We start from the raw sequence: 21,289 nt of genomic DNA on the forward strand, positions 1-21,289 counted from the left end.
TATCCATGTTTTATTCAGAGAGTCAAACGCAGCAAAATTTCTATCTACCTACCTACCGACCAACCAACCAACCAAGCTACCGACCGATCTACCTACCTACCGACCAACCAACCAAGCTACCGACCGACCTACCTACCTACCTACCAAGCGACCGACCGACCGACCGACCTACCTACCAACCTACCTACCTACCGACCGACTGACCAACCAACCAACCTACCGACCTACCTACCTACCTACCTACCGACCAACCAACCAACCTACCTACCTAGCTACCTACCAACCTACCTACCGACCGACCGACTGACCAACCAAGCTACCTACCTACCTACCTAACTACCTATCTATCTATGGCTGGCCGAGCTGGTTACTTCCAGTTTAGCACTCCATTAATTTGAATGGGGATAAAATTATTTTATCTTGCAGCTCATCTAGACTTTGAAAATTTTGTCATACTAAATGGATCCACCATGTATCCATATTTTTCGCCTATGGGAAAAGTTTTGTGGGCTTTCAGTGCCGTTCTTTCAGCGTACTCTCCAGTTCTGATACAACTCCTAACTTCTTTAGGAGCAGCCATTGTTGTTAGAAACACTGGCCACACACATCTAAACCATAACCGTAGCTGTCAGTAGCTCCGCATACACGAACGCATTACTTGAACCCTGACGAGATGGATTTTCATGTACATGCACACCCTGGACAGGTTGCCAGACTATCACAGGGCTGACACATAGAGACAGACAAAATCTCTCATAGATGCAATAATAGGCTGACGTCTGCTTGTCTCAAAAGTTAGAATAAACCTTGAAAGAGTGTCAGAATGGTCTGAAGTCTGAGGTTTTTGCTCACAATGATTACTTATACATATGTTTACCTCATCATTTGAAACTTTGGCCACGTTTAATATGAACATGCATCATTGTAACATTATATATATGACAGAAAATAAGGAAAAGCATGATAGATCCCTTTTAAGTGACTCCATTAATCTTCAGTTAGTATTTGTCAGGTTTCCCTGTCAGTATCGTTCAGGTACTGCTTTGATTTGGAGCTTTTCCAATTTTGTGCTACAAACCATGTGGACGGGGTTATGGCACTAACTAACTGTGTCAACCACAGGTGAAGCTGAGTGACCGCGTCCTCTCCACGGAGCACGGCCTCCTCATCCGCTCCGTCCAGCTGTCCGACCAGGGCCTCTACTATTGCCTGACCACTGAGAACAGCTTCAAGCGCACCGTCGCCAAGATCCGCCTGCAAGTGCTGAGCGAGGCCATGGTGAGCGTGCTGACAGACAAACAGCAGTCGCCGTGGGCCTGGGCCAGCTCGTTGCACCCGAAGACCCTCCTGGCAGCCTTCAGTCCGGCGGAGAGCTTGGCCGTGCAGCAGTACTGCAAAGAGAGGAAGGAGATGCAGAACCTCCAGCAGAGGCAGCAGCCGCCTCAGCCGCCAGGGCCTCTCAGGGGGGACCTCGCCAAACTGAAGCCCCTGCTGGACCGGAGGAAGATCCGCAACCGGCGCAATCACCTCCCAGAGGTCTGACACAGGGGAGGTGCAGACACTGACACGAAAACCTTCCTCTGTTTCTATCCCCTCATTATCCAACTCTCATCTCAAACTGCAGAGCTGCACTGTGGATGTACAGTAAAACGAGGAGGTGGGTGCAGGGAGTTGTTATTCGGCAATATCTCTTTTTCTTGCATGAGGTTCTGTGACCAGATGGCTGTGACACACACTAGTACACACGCACAGGCACCCAGGAGCAATTTATTTGCTGTTGCAGTCACAACCCAAACTGAAGTGGCCCTGTTATGAGTGCCACTAATAAACTGCAGTTGGTATTGCTTATGAAAATACACCCTGAGACGCAGCTACGGTCGATGATCGTATCATATTTTAGATATTAGAGGAGAAATTGGACCGGCCAGATATTAGCTCACAATGGATTTGTTCACAAACAGAGGAAGTAATTTGAAATCACAATAGTAAATAGGGGAGATTGAAAAGGGACAAAAGGGAGATTGATGCATGCTTGAGAGTGAGCGCCCTCTCAAAGTATAATATCAGTATTTTATTAGATTCTACTCACATTTCTGTATTTACTTTGAACTAACAAAGTTGTCTCTGCTCTGTGAAATGACTGAAAGTGGTTCGCGGGCACATGTAGGGTAATAAAAAGTCAATTTATGAGAGAAATATGCTTTATTTTCTCATGGGTTGACTGCCTCACGCACTATCTGCAATAGCACTGTTAATACAAAATGCCGATGATAAGTGGTACCAATAAAAAGTGTTTCATTACAGCGCTGTAAATTTAAAAGGATTTAGATCAAAGGCCGACTTAAAGGGGAAGTTTGATATTTTTCAACCTGGACTTTGTTTTCCCAAGTTGTTGTGTCGAAGTGAATTTTGGGTTCAACAAGTTTTGAAAGTGGTTCAGTATTGAGCGAGAGGGCTGCAGCTGCCAGCAACTAAAAAGGCTGTTATGTAACCAGTTGGGGCATTTGTGCACCATCAGTTTATGTCTACTAACAGTGCTTGTTTTTGCTGCTGACAGGCTCAGATTGTTATAGTAAGTGTTTCACAGCTGATGGAAAGGATCCCTACGGAGATGGACCTTTTTTTTAAACCAGTAACAGTGCCACAATTGCCACCACCAAACCCACCAGACTCCATTTAAATAAACGGTAATTTTGTCATTGTTAAACACACTCCATTTAAAGTTGACAGAAAAATTCAGAACTCACAAAAACCATCTTGGTTTGTCTTTCAACTGTTCCAACAATCGCCAACTCTGGTTTGGTTGAAATTAACCCTTAATTCACCAAGTTAGATGTGAAAATATGCTGACTCTAAACACCCTTAAATTACTGCTTATTTAAATGGAGTCTGGTGGGTCCGGTGTTGACGAATTTTGGGGCTGTTTCTCGTTAAACAAAAAGGTCTATCTGTGGGGATTATTCAAAAATTTTATCGAACTCATTCGGGGAATCTATGCACCGTCAATTCATGTCCACGAAAAGTGTTCAGATTATTATTCTATGAAAAAGATCCCTACAGAGATAGACCTTTTTGTTAGAGTATGAGTTTGTTTAGCTACAAACAGCCCCAGAATCACCATCACTAAAGCCAGACACCATTTAAATAAAATTTTAGCTTAAATAGGGCCAGCGTAATTTCACATTTAACTGAATAAATTGAGGTTTTATTTCAAGACAAAGCAAGACGTCTGTTGTAAGTTTTATTTTGTTTCTGTTGACTCTTAAGTCCAGTTTCCACCAAACACTTTTGGTGCAAACAGTACTCTTAAATGTGGGCAGGGTTGTTGTCACTCACTGGGGATGGTATGGAATGGTTCCATTGGCACCATCCACAACTTTTCACGGCGGAAATGGAAAATAAGCGTACCAGACCAAAATGAACCGTACTGTACAGCTCAGTGGAAACAGACTTCAATGAAGTCTGTTTCATTATAAGTCTGTTATCTGTTAAATTAGTGTTTAATAAAAAGGAGTCTGATGGGTTTGGCGATGACAATTTTGAGGCTGTTTCTCATTTAACAAAAAGGTCTATCTCTGTAGGGATCCTTTTTATAATGTCACCGGACACTTAAAATCACATTCTGAGCCTGTCAGTGGCAAAAACAAACACTTTTAGTGGACATAAATTCACGGTGATGACGCTGCAGCTGCAGCACTCTCGCTTCATAATGGACCAATTTCCAAAATTGTTGTTCCTATTAGTCACTCAGACAAAAAACTGAAAATAGGGTCCAGGTTGAAAATTTTAAAGTTACCCATTAACATCCAGTGCTGATTCTACCCAAACAGATTAACAGTAAAATACTGAGTAGAACATAAAATTCTTACACAGTCCCTCCTGTATTTATTCCTATTACTCAGACGTACACGTAAGAGAATCTGCCTCACTGTAATTCAGCTGCAGATTGTATCATACTTCTCTTGTTTCTTGCACAGAAGCATGTTTATAGAAATCCATCAGTAAAGTAGAAGCATCTTAATCCTTGCCTGGATTAGATTTAGCACATTTTAGTTTTACAGCATAGTTTACATCCCACGGTAGATGCTGAAACATGACAACATCCTTCTTTGGATCCACATTTTCCACATTGTCCACAGCGAAGTGGGCGCCTTTAATTCAGAAATAATAATTAATTGACATATGTGAATAGACTTTTGTTTCCTGAGACGTAGTTAATGTAGATAGAGGTTATTTGTTGCTTGTGTACAGAGTATGTTTTTGTTCCTTTCCTCCTTTTAATTTAATGTTGTGCAGGTGTTTTTGTGAACATGTGTATATAATTTCAACATATTTCACCAGCTATGACTGTATCTGCAAATTGCAGAGACATACAGTGTTATTTTCATTTTGAAAAAACAAAGACTTTCTAGCTGTACCTTCCCTCTAAACAGATCTCTGCTCCGCGTTTAATAAAGCTGTGTGACCGGCATCATGTCAACTTCAACTCAGTGTAATTTCGGTGTTATGAAACATATGTATTTCTATTTATTAATGTCATGATAGCCTAAATAAATCTGTGCAGATGAATCTCAAGTTTACAGAAGGAGCATGTATTTTATTGTCAGATATTTTTATTAGTATAATTTCTCAAAAGGTGATTTTCTTTTTTCTTTCTGTTACCGGCAGATACATCATCCCTCTGTTGACTTTATAGATGCCATGGAGGGGCTTGTCATGATTATGATGGCCAATATGATTTTGGGATATATTGTTATTTACTTTCTTGTTGGAGATTGATGAGAAGATCGATACCACTGTTTGTACAGTAAATATGAAGCTACAGTCACCAGCTGGTTAGCTTAGCTTAGCACAAAAAAAAGTAGTAAAATTTGACTTGACCCTGATCATCTCAGCTAACTCTTGACAAAAAAGTTAACAAGTATATCTCCCAAAATGTGGAACTATTCTGTAAACGATTATCACACGAAGAAACTTTGACAACATTGAAAGTGTATGGGTACACACTAACGTCAGAGGGTCCAGCTTTTGAAAAACATAAACTTGTGTCCTAAATTTTTAAGATTATTGCCCAGTGCCTGTAGAGAAGCCAATTTCCACCAGTGTGATGAAAAAAAAACAGATCTTGTCAGTCATTATAATGAGAAATTTTCTCAAAATGATAACTTACTTCTCTGAGAATAATGAGAAGCTCTCTTAAAAGAAGGACTCAGTTTCTGAAAATACAAAATATCTCAAAACAGCAGGTTTGTATCTCAAAATAATGACTTGCTAGAACAAAAATATGAAAAACTTTCTCAAAATAATGACTTAGTATCTCAAAATAATTCAAAAGAATGACTTAGTATCTCAAAATAATAAGAAACTTACTCAAAATAATGACTGGATTTCTCAAAATAATGAGTTTGTTAGGTTTGGTTACATCACTGACAATGTGTTCAGGTGCATCAAAAGATGTATTCAAGAACGCACAGTGTTACAAAATGAGAAACTTTGTCAAAATAATGAACCATTTCCCCCAAAAATATGAGTTAGTAACTCAAAATGAGAAAAGTCCTCAAAATATTGACGCAGAATCTCAAAATAATGAAAAAAAAACTTAGTTTCTCATTGTTTTGAGATAATTTCTCAAAAATAATGGCTTAGTATCTGAAATGTATTTTAAAAACAATGACAGTATCTCAAAATAATGAGAAAATTTCTCTAAATAATGACCTAGTATCTCAAAATAATGAAAAAAAAAAAGACTTAGTATCTCGAAATAATGAAAAACTTTCCAAAAAAATGACTAAGTGGTTAAAAGAATGAGACACTTTCTCAAAATAATGAGTTTATACAGTGACGGACTCAGGATGTTTGAAGGGCAGGGGCGAAAAGGAAAAAAGGGCACCTACTGCATGACATGGGGACAAGAGGGCAGCCAAAAGGGCACATCCGCTCATTTTCATCCAATAGGGCACATCGTCTTGTTTTGATCAATCAAGAGGGCAGCCAAAAGGGCACATCTGCTCATTTTCATCCAATAGGGCACATCGTCTTGTTTTGATCAATCAAGAGGGCAGCCAAAAGGGCACATCCGCTCATTTTCATCCAATAGGGCACATCGTCTTGTTTTGATCAATCAAGAGGGCAGTCAAAAGGGCACATCAGCTCGTTTTTGTTAATCAAGAGGGCAGCTGATAGGGCACATCCTCTCATTTTCACCTCTCAAGAGGGCATTTTAGCACGGCTTTTTCAACCGAGGTGGCAACAGGGGGCGGCAGTCGCCCCCCCGACCCCACCCCCTGAGTCCATCAGTGAGTTTATATCTCTAAATAATTACAAAATTTCACAAAATAATAAGAAACTTTCTCAAAATAATGAGTTAGTACCTTTAAAAAAAAAAAAAAATAATATCTTAAGATAATGACAAACAATACTATCATTACTATCATTACTACTGTCATTATTTTGAGTTTCTCATTATGTCATTATTATCGCATTACTCTGAGATACTATTATTTTGAGATATTAAGTCATCATTTTCAGAAAGTTTCTCGTGCTTTTTCTTCCATCACACTGACAGAAATAGGCTCCCATATACCTGAGATACCCCGAGGTTGCAAATTCACCTCAAGAGGAGGCGTCTAATCCCAAATGAAACACTCCATTATACTGTAAGTGTGACATGTGAGATTCAGACCCAACAGTTGAATCAAAGACACCCAGGAGGCTGCACAGGGTCATTTAAAACCCATAAAACCAAGGAGAGGCCTCCTGCTGGGCAGAAACACTGCTTTCTCACCAAACAAACCCAAGTACCATTCAGAACCACCATATAATCATTCCTTGACTCATTTTTATGACTCTTTTTGATTTATGGACCACTCAAGGTAAAGAGGAAATCAAGTCATTTTGCTCCAGTGTGCATAATGTGGAGGTTTGTTGCAGCAGCTGGAACGTCTCGGCTGTATTTTAGGCCGAGGGGAATGTGGACCAAACGTGATAGACTGTTGCCGGGTAGGAAAGAGCCAACACTCAGAACCGAACACCCAGTGAGAAACTCGTTTTCAGCTTTTATTCATTTAGAAGAAACTAGTTCAGCAAAGGTTACGGACATTTGCGCAAGATTAGATTCATGTACATTTTTTTCATAGGACGTCAAACAGACCCATCTCTCCTCTGTGCGGATTAATAATCTGACTGTTAGTGGCGTCTCCATCCGCTCTCCCGTTAAAGATCCCTGATTGAGTTAACGTTACAGTGTTTGCAATTGAAATAATACTTAACAAAGCTCTGGGAGCTTTGCATAAATCACAGTATTCCCCCCCGGTATCAAAGGAAGTATGACATTATAAATAACACTAAAATTACAAAAAAGTGCAAGTCTATATCAAAAGGTCTGATGTCCTGTAGCAGCTTAATGCACTGTGCCCTGCGACTCACACACAACAGACACTTCTGTGTGATTCATTCACACCAGCTTGCTTTGGTTATCGTTCCTCCTCACCACGCAGTAGGAGATGAGACACACAACGAAGATGCCCATGCCTGTGCCCATTAGTGTGTTCTGTATTATCTCCAACATCTGGATACGGGAGACTAGCTCCGTCTTAAACCTCTCTGCCGTTGGGTCGTCCACCACAGCCGTCTGGTTACATTTTGGAGACACAGAGAGAGAGAGTGACTGATTATTATGCATCCCGAGCTAACAGACTCCACACTTCATGACTGCAGGGCTGTGTTTTTTTTATCTTACCTCATTCAGCCAAACAACAGGGAATATGGTATAATCCTTGACTTTCTTCAGCACCCTGCAGGGAGAGAGTTCATTACTTAGTATTCAGTGCATGATGATGTCTCAAAACAATTTTGCCTTTATTTGACAGTGACAGAAGAGACAGGAAATGCAGGAAGAGAAAGAGGAGGCGGATGACATGCAAACTCAAAGAAATAGCTTGACATTTGGGAAAAGCAAGATTCTGCGTCAAATTCACACCATAGGCGCGTATGCAGTATGTTCTATGTTGACACATAGCCTACACTGTAGCCTGGCGTGCACCTCCACAGAAATGTAACTACTGGTCATAGCCACGCAGACCTCCTGTCGGTTTCTGTAAGCTGAAACCATTTCCCTCAGTGGAAACAAAGCTTTTATTTACTTAAATTTCACAGATAAGAAACAATAAATTGTGAAGACGATAAAGCCTCCACAAAAATAGCATTTTAAGTCTTGTGTGTGATTTATCCTGGCTTCATATGAGCAGAGGAAATCTCCACTTGTGGCTAGGCTAATTTATACAATGTAAAATGCCATAGGCTTGTGCTAATAATGTTAGCATGTTGTATGTGTTTGGAAAACATGTTCAGTATAAGACAGTTTTGTCAGTGAACCTTGTGAGCTGTAATGGAGCCGAATTTTGTAATGTTACCTTTGTTAAATGTTGCTGTTGTCCCTGGCTTCATATGAGTAAAGGAAAAGTCTGTTAGCCGCTTAGCTAATGTATACAATGTAAAATGCCATAGGCTTGTGCTAACAACATTAGCATGTTGTATTTGTAGGGAAAATGTGTCCAGATAATGACAAGTGTTTGTCTGTGAATGCTGCGAGTTATAGTGAAGCTGATTTGAATGTTAATTATCTAACTGTACGGTAAGAACGTAACGTCATTCATAGGGCGCTAATTCAAAGGATATCATACAAACTGTCCTATGAGGATATGTTACGTTGGAGGATTCCGCCAGAGGGCACAACAGAGAACTGAGACCATGAAGAACTTGCTAGCTTAGCAGTTAGCTTAGCAGTCCATACAAAGCCATATAATAAATACATAACCACAGTAAAACCACGATTTGTCCTTTTGAAACTTTTTTGTACTAACTAAAGAAACCAGATAACGTGTTAATTTGTGAGCTCTTCAGTTGGCAGGTTTTGTTACGTCTGAACAGTGCCAGGCGAGCTGTTTGCCCCTGTTCTCACACCCGGGCCAAACAGAACCTCTTGTGTGAGCAGTGCGACTGAGGCGCCGCTTGGCTGCGGCTCATCTAGAGATTTGGAGTCTCGCCTATTTTTTTTTCCATGAGATGGTTTGCAGCAAAAATAGACAGACAGTAATCTGTTGGTAGTCATACTGACATCATACCAGCAACAATACACCTTTCACAGCTATTTCAATGGCTCTATCTGTAAAATATATCCCAATCATGAAAAAAAACATATTATTTTTAACACAAAACTTCTTTTTTCCATTTCAAATGAAAAGCCCTAGAGCATTTCTGTTGACAGAATCCCTTCATTTGTTAACACGAGGCTTTTATTGTAAAATATTAATGGCTATTATCAAAGCCAAACTCTGTGTGCAAAAATAGGGCTGGCAGGCAGCAGTAACACTGTCTGTGTGAACACCACATGCAGGCCAGCCACAGCCATTCAACGAGGCACCCGTCACACACAGGTAGAGGAAGGCAGAGAAGCCCGGGCGTCAGTCTTTACACTAAACTGACAAGCTGCAGGCTGTAGCTTCACATTTACTACACAGACATGAGAGTCGTCTTCAACTTCTCATCACACTCTCGTCAAAAAACCGAATAAGTACATTTCCCAAAATCTTTCCCTTAAAAACGTGAAGTACTACTTACGTGATGACCTTTGATGGTCCATACATCATATTCACTTGAATTCTCTTGGCAAACCTCAGGGTGAATCCGGTTGTCTGGTGGGAAGATACCACAAAATTAGCATCAGAATTGCTGCCACTAAAAGTCAGAAATCACCAATATTATTATATAAGTTTAGAGGCTTTTACAGGTTCCACGTCCAGGTAGGTGGCGTGGTGCTCCTCGCTGGGATTGAGGCCCAGCACGGCCTCTCGTAGGGACTGACTGCCATGAAGGAAGTGGGGCAGAGAGATGTAGATCGGTTTTCCTGTTTAGGTGGCAAAGAAACAGACGAGTCAAAATACCAAGCTGCAGAACAGAGAGAAAGGTCTAGGTCCCGACACACCAAGCTAAGTAGTGTGTCCTGTACTGCTGGCATTCGTCGGCACCAGTCAGGTTTTTTTCCACCAATTCAGCAGCACAAACTTGTGATATGAGGTATAATTGTTTTTTGTTAGCCACTGAGCTCTTTGGCAGAAACATTACCTGATGGTTTGTGTAATTGTTCACTGGTACATGGTAATGGTATGGAGGGGTATGTCTTACACAGGTGCAGAATATGCATGCTTGTTAGCCGTCAATTTGGTGTATTCATGTGCAACTTTTTGGCTAAGACACAGCAACGTGAGGCAATGCAGCAGGTGGCTCTCGTTGCTGCTAGTTCTCTGAAGCTGGTTTGGTGTGTCTGGGCCTTTAACGCAACAGTGAGTAAGACTGAGGGGATTTGTGGGAGTGTAGAAGTGAGTATTGCAGATTGCAACCAACTAAAACTTCTCCTGGTTAGAATTTCTTCAGTGTTGATGAGGCTTTTACGGAAGCTGAATTATCCACAAAGGTCTCTTCCATTCTAGAACAAATGGACCTGTTGATTTAAACCAGTAAAAACACAAAATAAAGCTTCATGTAAAAATAAATAATCGTTTTTCCGATGCTCTTGATGCGCAGGGGCTTCTAACTGGAGCCAATGTTTGGTTTGTCTGTTCTGGGCTACTGTAGAAACATGGCAGTGCAACATGGCGCGATCTCCGTAGACAAGGACCCGCTCCCTATGTAAATATAAGCGGCTCATTCTAAGATGACAAAAACACAAAGATTCTTATTTTCAGGTGATTTTACACTAAAGTAAATATACTTATTACATTATATTTCATTTCTGCAAATATATCCTGCACACTGGACCTTTAACTCATGTGCTCAAGAAAACGAATGCTTACTGACCATCTTGACAGGAGCTGATGTCCAGAACTCCTGCCAGGGTGCAGTCCTTGGTAGTCTTTGGGTCTCTGCAGAAGCATCGATTATCTGGGTTGACCGTAGGGGAGGCCAGGGTATTTGGCTGGAGGGTGTAGCGATACACTTCAATCCCTTTCAGATCCAGTCTCGCCTCAAAGCCAGCTGACACAGACCTGAAGACAAAACAACACAGAGACTAGTACAAAAGTCTTCCAGAGACAGACCTCCATGTACCCAGTAATATCTGACTCTACTGTGCAGCATAATTCAGACCCTGGTGCATGGTTTTGGTGTTAGAAAGCTCTGACCTCTAGTGGTTACTGAGAGGAAAAGTCCAAATGGTTGCAAGGCTTAAATTAAGATGTTAAATCTCTCGTCGTTGACACTTACTGCCCCACTTAATGTTAGCAAAGCACAGTCAGACTACATCGGATGAAATTGCTCCCACGAAATGAAACTTTTCATCACCTGCAGATGTCTGACGAGAAGAAATAGAGCGGCTTTGTCTTGTCCACAAAGGGAGGGAATGAGGACGCATCTGAGGAAGAGGGGAGAAGTAATGAGCTGACTCCTCTGCATTTAGAGCTGCAGCAGTGTATTATAAGAGTAAAGCAGAATGAGCCAAACCTGTCCCGTTGATCATGTTACAGTACTTGTCGTCCCAGAAACGTAAGCTCCTGTTGGATGAAATGGAATTTGTCAGGCACACTATTTGATTTAACAACAGCCGAAAATTTCCAAAAGAAAAAATGGAAATCTCACATGTGGGAATCTGTACAACCTGATTAACCCGATTTCATTAAACAGCCAAAAATATTACAATAAAAAAAAACTGGATCGTCACTTGTCAAAATCTGTAGGAGCTGATTAAAAGATAAAAGCCTGAAATCCAGTCTCAGTATCTCCCTCGCTTAATTCAAAGTCAGGCTCACCTCTCTCCTCGCCATCTGTCAATTATGCCCACTTTTGAGATGTCGTCCTTTCCAGTGAAGACGTTGTAGTAGCCATCATACGTACCATTGTACTGGGAAAAACACATTTCACACAACTAATTAACAAAACTGGGCTGTTACTGGGTAGATGTTGTCTAGTGCTGTCCTGAATGTTTCGAAGCTTCAAAGCATCTACTGTTGCCATGGTAACTGACGTCCAAATCAGTATCCAAATGCTTCAGATTTATAAGCATTGCCCCAAAAACTCCAATAGCCCACAAAATAAGAAATAGTACATTAACATAGGTCTATTTATTTATGCATTTGTTTATATGCCGACATATGAGCAAATTCGTTTCTATGGACCATGGCTGATGTTTTCGTTTCAGGTAAAAAGAATAATCCTTGTAATCTGATTTTTGTCCTTGTGTCTCATCAGACTCATAATTAAAATAACAGGAAAGTATATAAATAATCACCACAAGTTTGAAGAAAGTATTATAGCTTGCATTACCACCCCCGGGCGAAGCTTCAAACATTTGTAGGTAACTCTCACTGAAGCTTCAAAGCATCAAAAGCCCAACTTCTATGTTAATTATTTTTAAGTTCATTCATTCATTCATTCATTCATTGTCCGTAACCATTTATTCTGTTAGGGTTCACTGGGGTGCTGGAGCCTATCCCATCTGACACTGGGCAAGAGGTGGGGTACACCCTGCATCGTCAGACTATCGGAGAGCTAGCACATAGAGATGGACATCCATTCACATGTTCAAATATATGGGCAATTCAGAGTCACCAATTAACCTGCATGTCTTTGGATGGTGGGAGGAAGCTGGAGTACCTGGAGAAAACCCATATGTGTAAGTGTAAGGCTGCAGTATGTGTTTACTCACAGGTGCAAATAGGCCCACAGTTCCTTTCAACATGGGGTCTTGGTATCCCCACAGCATTTCCCTGACTGTACGGTTCTGGAACAAGGAGGAGTTGCTTGATTTTATCAGAGCCTCCAATGCACCGTGAAGCACTTTGGGAACCAGTGAATAAGCTCCCTGGGAAAAAAAAGAGAAAAAAGCTGAAACATTTATCTTTATATTTGGAAAAGAATCAGTGGATGGTGTCAATTATAAAAGGCAACAGTGTGGATCTATAATGATACACATGGAGAACTGCTGTGCACACAAGTGCTGTGGTTGCCTCAGGAGATAAGCCAGAAAATAACCCTCTTTTATGACTGTGATACTGCATAATTACTGACAAACAGAGCTGGGTTTGTTCACGCTCATCATTTGAGCCTTATCAAAGTTTGAAGAGAAAGCAGTACATGCACCAACTGTACCCATAAACAAAGATTGCCACTGTAAAATGATGACTTTTTTGTCATTCATGCTTTTCAGACTCCCCATGTCTTTTTATACCACCAGTCATCAAACCTAACTTGATACTTTTTAAGTACCAAAAACTGTCATGTACCGATAACTTGCTCAGGTTCATCGTCTTTTTTCTTTTTGTGAATGGACAGTTCCTGATTTCAGTCCAAATTAGCTGTGCTAGCTGTGTATTTATGAAAAACATGCTCGGAGTCGCCAAAGTAAACGCAAAAATTAGCCTGCTGCATCCGTTTTTATAGCTAACTTCCAGGGCAACTAGCCCACTAACCGAGCTAGCTGTGTATTTATGAAAAACATGCTCGGAGTAGCCATAGTAAACACAGAAATTAGCCTGCTGCATCAGTTTTTATAGCTAACTTCCAGGGCAACTAGCCCGCTAACCAAGCTGCGTATTTATGAAAAACATGCTCAGAGTAGCCATAGTAAACACAGAAATTAGCCTGCTGCATCAGTTTTTATAGCTAACTTCCAGGGCAACTAGCCCACTAACCAAGCTGTGTATTTATGAAAAACATGCTCGGAGTAGCCAAAGAAAACACAGAAATTAGCCTGCTGCATCAGTTTTTATAGCTAACTTCCAGGGCAACTAGCCCACTAACCAAGCTAGCTGTGTATTTATGAAAAACATGCTCGGAGTAGCCATAGTAAACACAGAAATTAGCCTGCTGCATTAGTTTTTATAGCTAACTTCCAGGGCAACTAGCCCGCTAACAAAGCTAGCTGTGTATTTATGAAAAACATGCTCGGAGTCGCCAAAGTAAACACAGAAATTAGCCTGCTGCATCAGCTTTTATAGCTAACTTTTTGGGAAACTTGCCCACTAACAAATTTAGCTGTGTATTTCTGAAAAAAATGCTTGATTGCTGAAGTAAACACAGAAATTAGCCTGCTGTATTAGCTATGTAATTTACTGTGCACTACTTCCAAAGAAGCCTGCTAGAAACCAAGCTAGCTGCCTATTTATCTACGCACAGAGATTAACTGTAAGTTTAAATGTCTTATACTGAGGTGGGTCAACACGAGAATAAAACCCAACTAGAAAATATTGGAATTTTTCTTTTACGTTTCAATAGTTTGGCTTTTTTTGGTAAATAAAAGACAAGAGTTTTGTTGAGAATCAAGTTAATAGTATTCCTCAAAGTATGGTACTGAGAAAGTATTTGTGTCAGTACGGAAACGCAAGCCTTAGCTAGCCCGAGCCAAGCTTAATTTTATTTCCTTTTTTTTTTTTTCTTCTGAAACAATTCTTCATTAATTGCAGACTACAGTACAGGCCAAAAGTTTGGACACACCTTCTCATTCAATGCGTTTTCTTTATTTTCATGACTATTTACATTGTAGATTCTCCCTGAAGGCATCAAAACTATGAATGAACACATGTGGAGTTATGTACTTAACAAAAAAAGGTGAAATAACTGAAAACATGTTTTATATTCTAGTTTCTTCAAAATAGCCACCCTTTGCTCTGATTACTGCTTTGCACACTCTTGGCATTCTCTCCATGAGCTTCAAGAGGTAGTCATCCCGTCTACCTCCTGATGACAATGTCAGCTAATGTAATCAGAACTTTTTCACTTTTTAAATTTTGATACGATACATATGAAATGTACAGATGTAACGTATCCATAGTTTGCAGAAACGTACAATGCCAACGTTTTCCACTGGTGACTGGGCTACTTCATGATGTGTTGCACTGGCTTCTCTGGAGTCTCCAGTTAAATCTGAAGGGTTGCTAATGATCAATGGGATAGGAAGAAAAAAAAAATCTATACTGTGCAATTTCTCTAATTCTTCCTTTTCCTGTGAAATCCTGGCAACTTTTCACAACAAACTTATTCAAAGGAACAAGCTGGTGAGCCACAAATAACCTATCACAGAGGGTCACGAGCCAAAAAGGTTGGGAACCACCACTAAAAAGAGCAGTTACAGACTAAAGCGACCCACTTTGCAGGGCAACACAGCTTGCCTTGGCACAGCTTGCCTTGGCCTTGGAACAGAGTAACTATTAACAGTAGAGTGGAGTCAGGAATCACCGCACAGTGGGGTGACACTCACTTACAGCCACAGCCAGGTTGAGAGAGGTGACTTTCTCTTCCTCTGATCCCACTGACATGGACGGCTCAAAGATGGCGCCCATAGGCAGCAGGTATGAGACAGTTTGATTGGGGTTGAATGTGACGTTCTCTTTGGCCAAATATCTTGTCCTGAAGGGGGAGAGGGTCTTACTCAGATGTTGTTATGTCTCGTATATCAGATGAATGTGATGATGCAGTGACAGTAGTGCCAATTCTGAAGCCGTTCATCAAAAGGTTACAGAACAGGAACATAAATCAGCCTTACCTGTACGTGTAAGGTCCTTTTTCCACGACCACTGGATTTGCTCCCTTCTGCAAAACCTCCTGGGCATTTTGCACGTCAAAGAACCAGAACTGCCTGTACACCTGTGCCCCTGCAGACGCCCAGTTGTCATAAGCTGTCGTTCCAGGCTCAATGACGGCTTCCTAAACCCAGCAGACACACAGACAGTCTATTTTTAACATACCTCAAGACTGCCAGCAGGCCAGCTGCCCCACTGATACATGAAAAGGGTGGATGCTCTGTTACAGGAGGAAAAAAAAGGTCTAAGCCGCTAAATTTTTCTCCACGGTGTCTAGTAAAAAAATCACAGATGCCGATCTTTTGATGGATAAAAACAAGGCACAGTTGGCTTTCTGCACAGCTTCTTGTTTACCATTTGAAGCAGCTTTCCAAAATGCACGCCTCTTCCCTCTCGTTTCTCCTGAATCACCTTGATCTCCGCGTACTAACTCAGGCACATTCACACACTCTGTCACTCCCTGTTCTCTAACTCGAGGGGTGAAACTCAGCACCATACCTTCTCCACTGTCCCCTCAATGACGCTGTTCCCCACTGGGATAAGGACGCCTCCCAGGACGGCTACCACCGCCCCAAACACAGCTCCGGCTATCAGCCCGCACCTTCTGTTACAGCAGCCCATGGTGGTGTGCGTTTCCCTCCGTCAGTCCGTACGGCTGTCTGTCTGCCTGGCAGCCTGTTCTCCTTCTGTCTCTGTGTTTGTGGTGTGTGCTAGTATATGTGCAGCTTGTCTGTGTTTGTGTCCTGGCAGCAGCAGCAGGCAGCAGTGGCACAGACAGGCTGTACCATCAGAGGAGCTGATGGAGCAGCCGAGGCCAGGTAAAGGTATACACACCTCTGGCAGGCACCCAGGGACCTCCCATCAAAGAAGTTATATAATAGCAAGCAAGGTTTAAGGTTCAGCTGAGAATTATCACCCCAAGTATGAGTAGGAACTCCCTGAGCAGGTGATAACAGCCACAGTAGACTGAGTGTAGATGTAAATAAAATAAAGCTAATTTCTGATTCCAGAGCCACGCCATTTTTCTTTTGTTTCAGTCATTTTAATACGTTTCAACACCTAGTAACACGAAGCCTTGACTTGAACATTCAAGAGGGTTTATCAGGATGTGAGCTATCAGTTCTAGATATTCAGTGACCTGGATGATAACAACGTTCATAGAGATTTCATTCTCTTCTTTCCCATTCTGCATCTTATCTGTCCCTCTCTATCTGCTCATCTCTTGTCTTCTACACGATTTCTGCTCCAAGCTCCGAGCTTACAAGAGACCGAAAAGGAGGAACGTATAAATGATTAAGTACTGTATATCCTCATTGTGCAGACACAGTGAAAAAAGGAGCTTATCTGCATTTGTGGTTGTGTAATTTCATAAGAGACATTTAAATGAATTGCTCTTTATCTCTCTTAAGGACATTTTGCTCAGTGCTTATCTTGATTTTCTTCAGTGATTTCCTTGCACATGGAGTTTTGGAGCGTAATCAGCAGCATTGTAACAGTGGTTGTGCACATGATGATTGATGGATGCAATCCTTTTTTTGTACTCTTTGCCAAGATTTAAAGTAGGGAGCCAGGTTTTGCATAATTTAATTGGCATTTCCACGTCCCACTGTCTGCTGTCTATCTCTTCCCCCAGACAAAAATTGTGTACCTTGGCATGTCACACAAGGGTCACTTAAATGTGGTTTAGTAGCTGGTCTACTAGAAGAGACTGACAGGTGAGTCATTCTGGCTATGATGCAGGAATAAGTACTTGAAGAAGGTACTTAGGCACGTCAGTGGACTTGTGAGAGACAGCAGCCCAGTCGCCAGAAGAAAATGTTGGCTTTGTACATTTCTGCAAACTGCAAATATGTTGGATTTGCATTTGTATGAAATTTGTAAATACTATATTTCTGAATTGATGTAGTAAATGAACTGACACCAAGGTGAGATCCTTGTCAATCTGCAGACCTCTGAAGACCACTCTTCGAGACCAACAACCAACAGAACAGGGTGTGATTTAGCAACCTGTCTGTGTTTATCCACTGGGGATAGTGCCTCAAAAAGGGATTGTTTTACTGAGACTTCCATCCAAAAGAGGTCCACAAAAAGTGGTTGTTTAGCACCGAGATATCGCTATGTTTCCAGCTGGGGTAGTGTCACAAAAAGCAGTTGTTTTTACCAAGACAAGTCTTTGATTCCTGCGAGGACATTGCCACAAAAAGAGGTTGTTTTTTACTTACATACTGTGCATTTCCTGCTGGGAAGTTGTTTTTGCAGACATGTCACTGCATTTCCAGACAGGATAGTATCACAAAAAGTTATTGTTTTTACCAACACGTGGCTACATTTCCTTCCGGGATAGTGCCAAAAACAGCGGTTGTCTTCTACTGAGACGTTGCTACGTTTTGTGCCAGAACAGCGCTACAAAAAGAGGTTGTTTTTAACCAAGACGCCGATGCATTTCCTGCTGGGATAGTGTGAGCAAAAGTAGTTGTTTTTACCAAGATGTCACTCCGTGTCCTGTTAGGACGATGCCACAAAAAGCGGATGTTTTTTCATGAGATGTCACTGCATTTCTTGCTGGGATAGTGCCACAAAAATAGGTTGTCACTGTGTTTCCAGCTGGGTCAGTGCCACCAAAAGCAGTTGTATTTTGCCGAGACGTTGCTGTGTTTGCTGCCGGGATAGTGCCACAAAAGGTGTTGGTTAATACCATACAACGCTGTCTTTCCAGTTGGGATAGTGCCACAAAAACGATTGTTTTTTCACCAAGATGTGGCTTTGTTTCCTGCCAGGACAGTACCACCAAAAGAGGCTGTTTTTTACTTAGATGTCACTGCATTTCCAGATGGTATAGTGCCACAAAAAGAGATTGTCTTTTACCCACATGTTGCCGTGTTTCCAGCCAGCATAATGCCACAACAAGTGGTTGTTTTTTTACCAGGACAGGGCTTCATTTCCTGCCAGGAAAGTGCCACGAAAGGCGCTTGTTTTTTTACTTGGATGTCACTGAATTTCCTGCTGGGATAGTGCCGCGCAAAGAAGATACGTTTGTCGACAAGTCAGTGCATTTCCAGGCAGAAAAGTGTCACAAAACATGGTTGTTTTTAACAAGACATGGCTGCATTTCCCTCCAGCATAATGCTACAAAAAGCGTTTGTCTTCCACTGAGGCGTTGCTATGTTTGGTGCCGGGATAGTACTACAAAAACAGGTTGTTTATGGCCGAGACGTTGCTGTGTTTGCTGCCAGGAGGGTACCACAACAAATGTTTTTTACCGAGACATCACTGCAATTCCAAGTGGTTATTTTTTCCTGAATCACCGCTGTCTTTCTAGCTGGGATTGTGCCCAATGTGTGCACCAAACCCAGGTATTTTAAGCCAAAAGATGCTCTTTACCTAACCATGACCAAGTGCTTTTTATGTCTAAACCTAACTACACAAGTGTAGTGTGTCAGTGATTTGCAGAAACATAGAATGCCTACATTATATCAGGTGACTGGTTCAGAGACATATTGATAAAGGGAAAGGCCAAAGTCTGTCCAGCAGAGCGATCTTTCTTTCTTCCTCTCTCCAAAACGCTGGATCCTACACTTCCCACAATGCAACTGAATAGTGCCTTTTTCTCTACACCATCCCTTCCCGGTAAATGCACAAAGTATGTTCTTCTCAGTGGAGTGCCCCTTTAAAACGACAACCTTTTCAACACTACATCACTGCTCGGCGCTGTGCTGTAGGGTTGAACATACAGTCCTTATAATGTATATAAAGCACTGCAGCACTGTGAAGTTACCCACCATCACCACTGGAGGGCAGCACCAGCATTCCCTCACCACTGACTGCATGGTGAGTACAGAAGGCCTGTCCATCTGGTTCATCCTGAGTGTCTGTGCCAAAGACCTGTCCCTGTCTATTCAAACAAACATTCATGTCGACACACTTTGAATCTCACCTGACTGACTCTCTTGTTGATCCTGCAATTACAGCTTCAATATTTGGATTAGATTTCACTTTGTGTGGGCACATAAAACACCTAAAGACTTTCGCTTTCTCTGCCAGCTGCTGTAATGTTTTTATAGAAAACGCATAATTAATCATAATATTTATGAGTATTTTTTTGTTTGTTTGCTTGTTTTATACTCATATTAAACTAGCTGTACTTTTGACCACCATTTTTGTAATTCCTAATGTTTAATTGGGGGTTCTAAATATGTTTGGTTTAATAAGTAATGTTTTGCAAAATTAAACTCTGCATCTCTGCTCCTGTGGGTTAAATGTGTGTTTAACAAACCAGTTTGACCTTATTCATGTGGAAAGATCAGTGTACACAAGAGATAATATGCCATCTTTCCTTTCATGGTTTATTTATTCACATGATCGTATAACAAATAAAGTTTCATCTTATGTTATTTACAGATTTGCAGAAATATCCACACACACAAAAAAGAAATAACATTTGAAATGAGATGAAAGTAGAATTAAAAGCTCCTAATATAGCAGCAGAGGTACACAAAGGTATTACACTTTTGAACATTGTCCTTTTGAAAGAACATGATACCTGTGTCCGTGGTATTTTCCGTGTTACATAAAATGACGTAACCTTTTTTTGCCTAAGGGATACACCCTGCGGCTCTTGTTATCTCAAACCTGGAGAGAGGCCTGGGTGACAAAGAGGGAAACCTCCAGCCAGCGTAGGATCAGAATGGAAAGGTCAGCACCACAACATTTGCATGTATTCCCAAAAAGCCACGTCAGAAATGAAAATTGTATGGAAAGGCAGGGTTGTTTACACCACAGGGATGTGTGTGTGGAAGATTTTTAAAGTGAACACTGCACACCTTTAGACTGACTGCTGACTTTCAAGACCCACACTTGACTTTGCCCGGCAGGCTAAATTATTTAAACCACAAACAATGGTCATGTACAGCTGAATGGGGAGGGGATGGGACACTGACACGGTTCCCATGGGAACAATACATGCAAGAAATGTAGGTTACAGGGTTACAGTGTAGCCTAAACAAATAATATGATCAGGTAAGTGTTAGATAGTATATGTGTATATCACTGGAAATAAATATAATATATTCTAACATGTCTTTTAAGGTATTCAGTTAAACTCATGTCATTGATAAACCCAAGGTAGGCTAAATAATTATTATCTTTATTATATATCAAAATAAAAGGCACGTGCAAAGTGAAAATTATGATTTTTTTGTAATTATTGGTGAGTAAAGTTAGGGGTGTGGAGGTGTGAAATGCGCTCTCAGGAAGTTTCCGGTTTGGGCGTCTACCTTCAAAATAAAAGCGTCAGAATGCAGAAGAACTGTAAGACCTGTAGGACTGACTAAAATTCATCCATTGAAAGCACTGTAAAAATGTATCCTTGGTTGTAAATGGATATGATGTATGCATGTATTATGTTACATACTAATTCCAGGTATGACCTTCAGGAATAGTCAAATATTTTCGGTTGTTCATAAAATACCAGGCTGTCCAAGTTAGATACTTTTACATGTGGGACATTATAGGACTGAAAATGAAGCCAGGATTTGGACATGTATTTGGGGAAATAACATATGCCCTGTACATTTCAGCAGTGATTCATTCTGCAAATACTCTGGAGGCATTTTGCCCCAACACTGTCAAACGCCTTTATCTGACAGTGGACAGTAGATAAGTGACAGAAAAAGACAATAATTTTAATATTAAAGTTAATGTAAAAATAATTTTTTGGTTTG

At 41.1% G+C, this 21,289-nt stretch overlaps 2 protein-coding genes across 2 annotated transcripts in view; one reads left to right on the plus strand and one right to left on the minus strand.

The window, feature by feature from the left end:
- Positions 1-4,575, plus strand: part of sema3c (sema domain, immunoglobulin domain (Ig), short basic domain, secreted, (semaphorin) 3C) — a 72,650-nt gene extending 68,075 nt beyond the window's left edge. Inside the window, exon 18 of the mRNA XM_033614596.2 lies at positions 1,123-4,575. Within this exon, the coding sequence (XP_033470487.1) occupies positions 1,123-1,542 (420 nt within the window). The 3' untranslated portion in view covers positions 1,543-4,575. The remainder of the gene's footprint in view (positions 1-1,122) is intronic.
- Positions 4,576-7,043: 2,468 nt separating this feature from the next.
- Positions 7,044-16,382, minus strand: cd36 (CD36 molecule (CD36 blood group)). The gene is made up of 12 exons (XM_033614597.2): positions 16,068-16,382; positions 15,533-15,693; positions 15,252-15,396; positions 12,698-12,853; positions 11,802-11,893; positions 11,497-11,546; positions 11,338-11,407; positions 10,855-11,042; positions 9,786-9,904; positions 9,619-9,692; positions 7,739-7,793; positions 7,044-7,630 (listed from the first exon to the last, which is right to left on the minus strand). The coding sequence occupies exons 1-12, from the start codon at positions 16,188-16,190 to the stop codon at positions 7,454-7,456; spliced, it is 1,410 nt and encodes a 469-aa protein (XP_033470488.2). The 5' UTR covers positions 16,191-16,382; the 3' UTR covers positions 7,044-7,453.
- Positions 16,383-21,289: the final 4,907 nt, after the last annotated feature.

Source organism: Epinephelus lanceolatus, chromosome 23 (genome assembly GCF_041903045.1).
Source record: "Epinephelus lanceolatus isolate andai-2023 chromosome 23, ASM4190304v1, whole genome shotgun sequence".
Taxonomy (NCBI): domain Eukaryota; kingdom Metazoa; phylum Chordata; class Actinopteri; order Perciformes; family Serranidae; genus Epinephelus; species Epinephelus lanceolatus.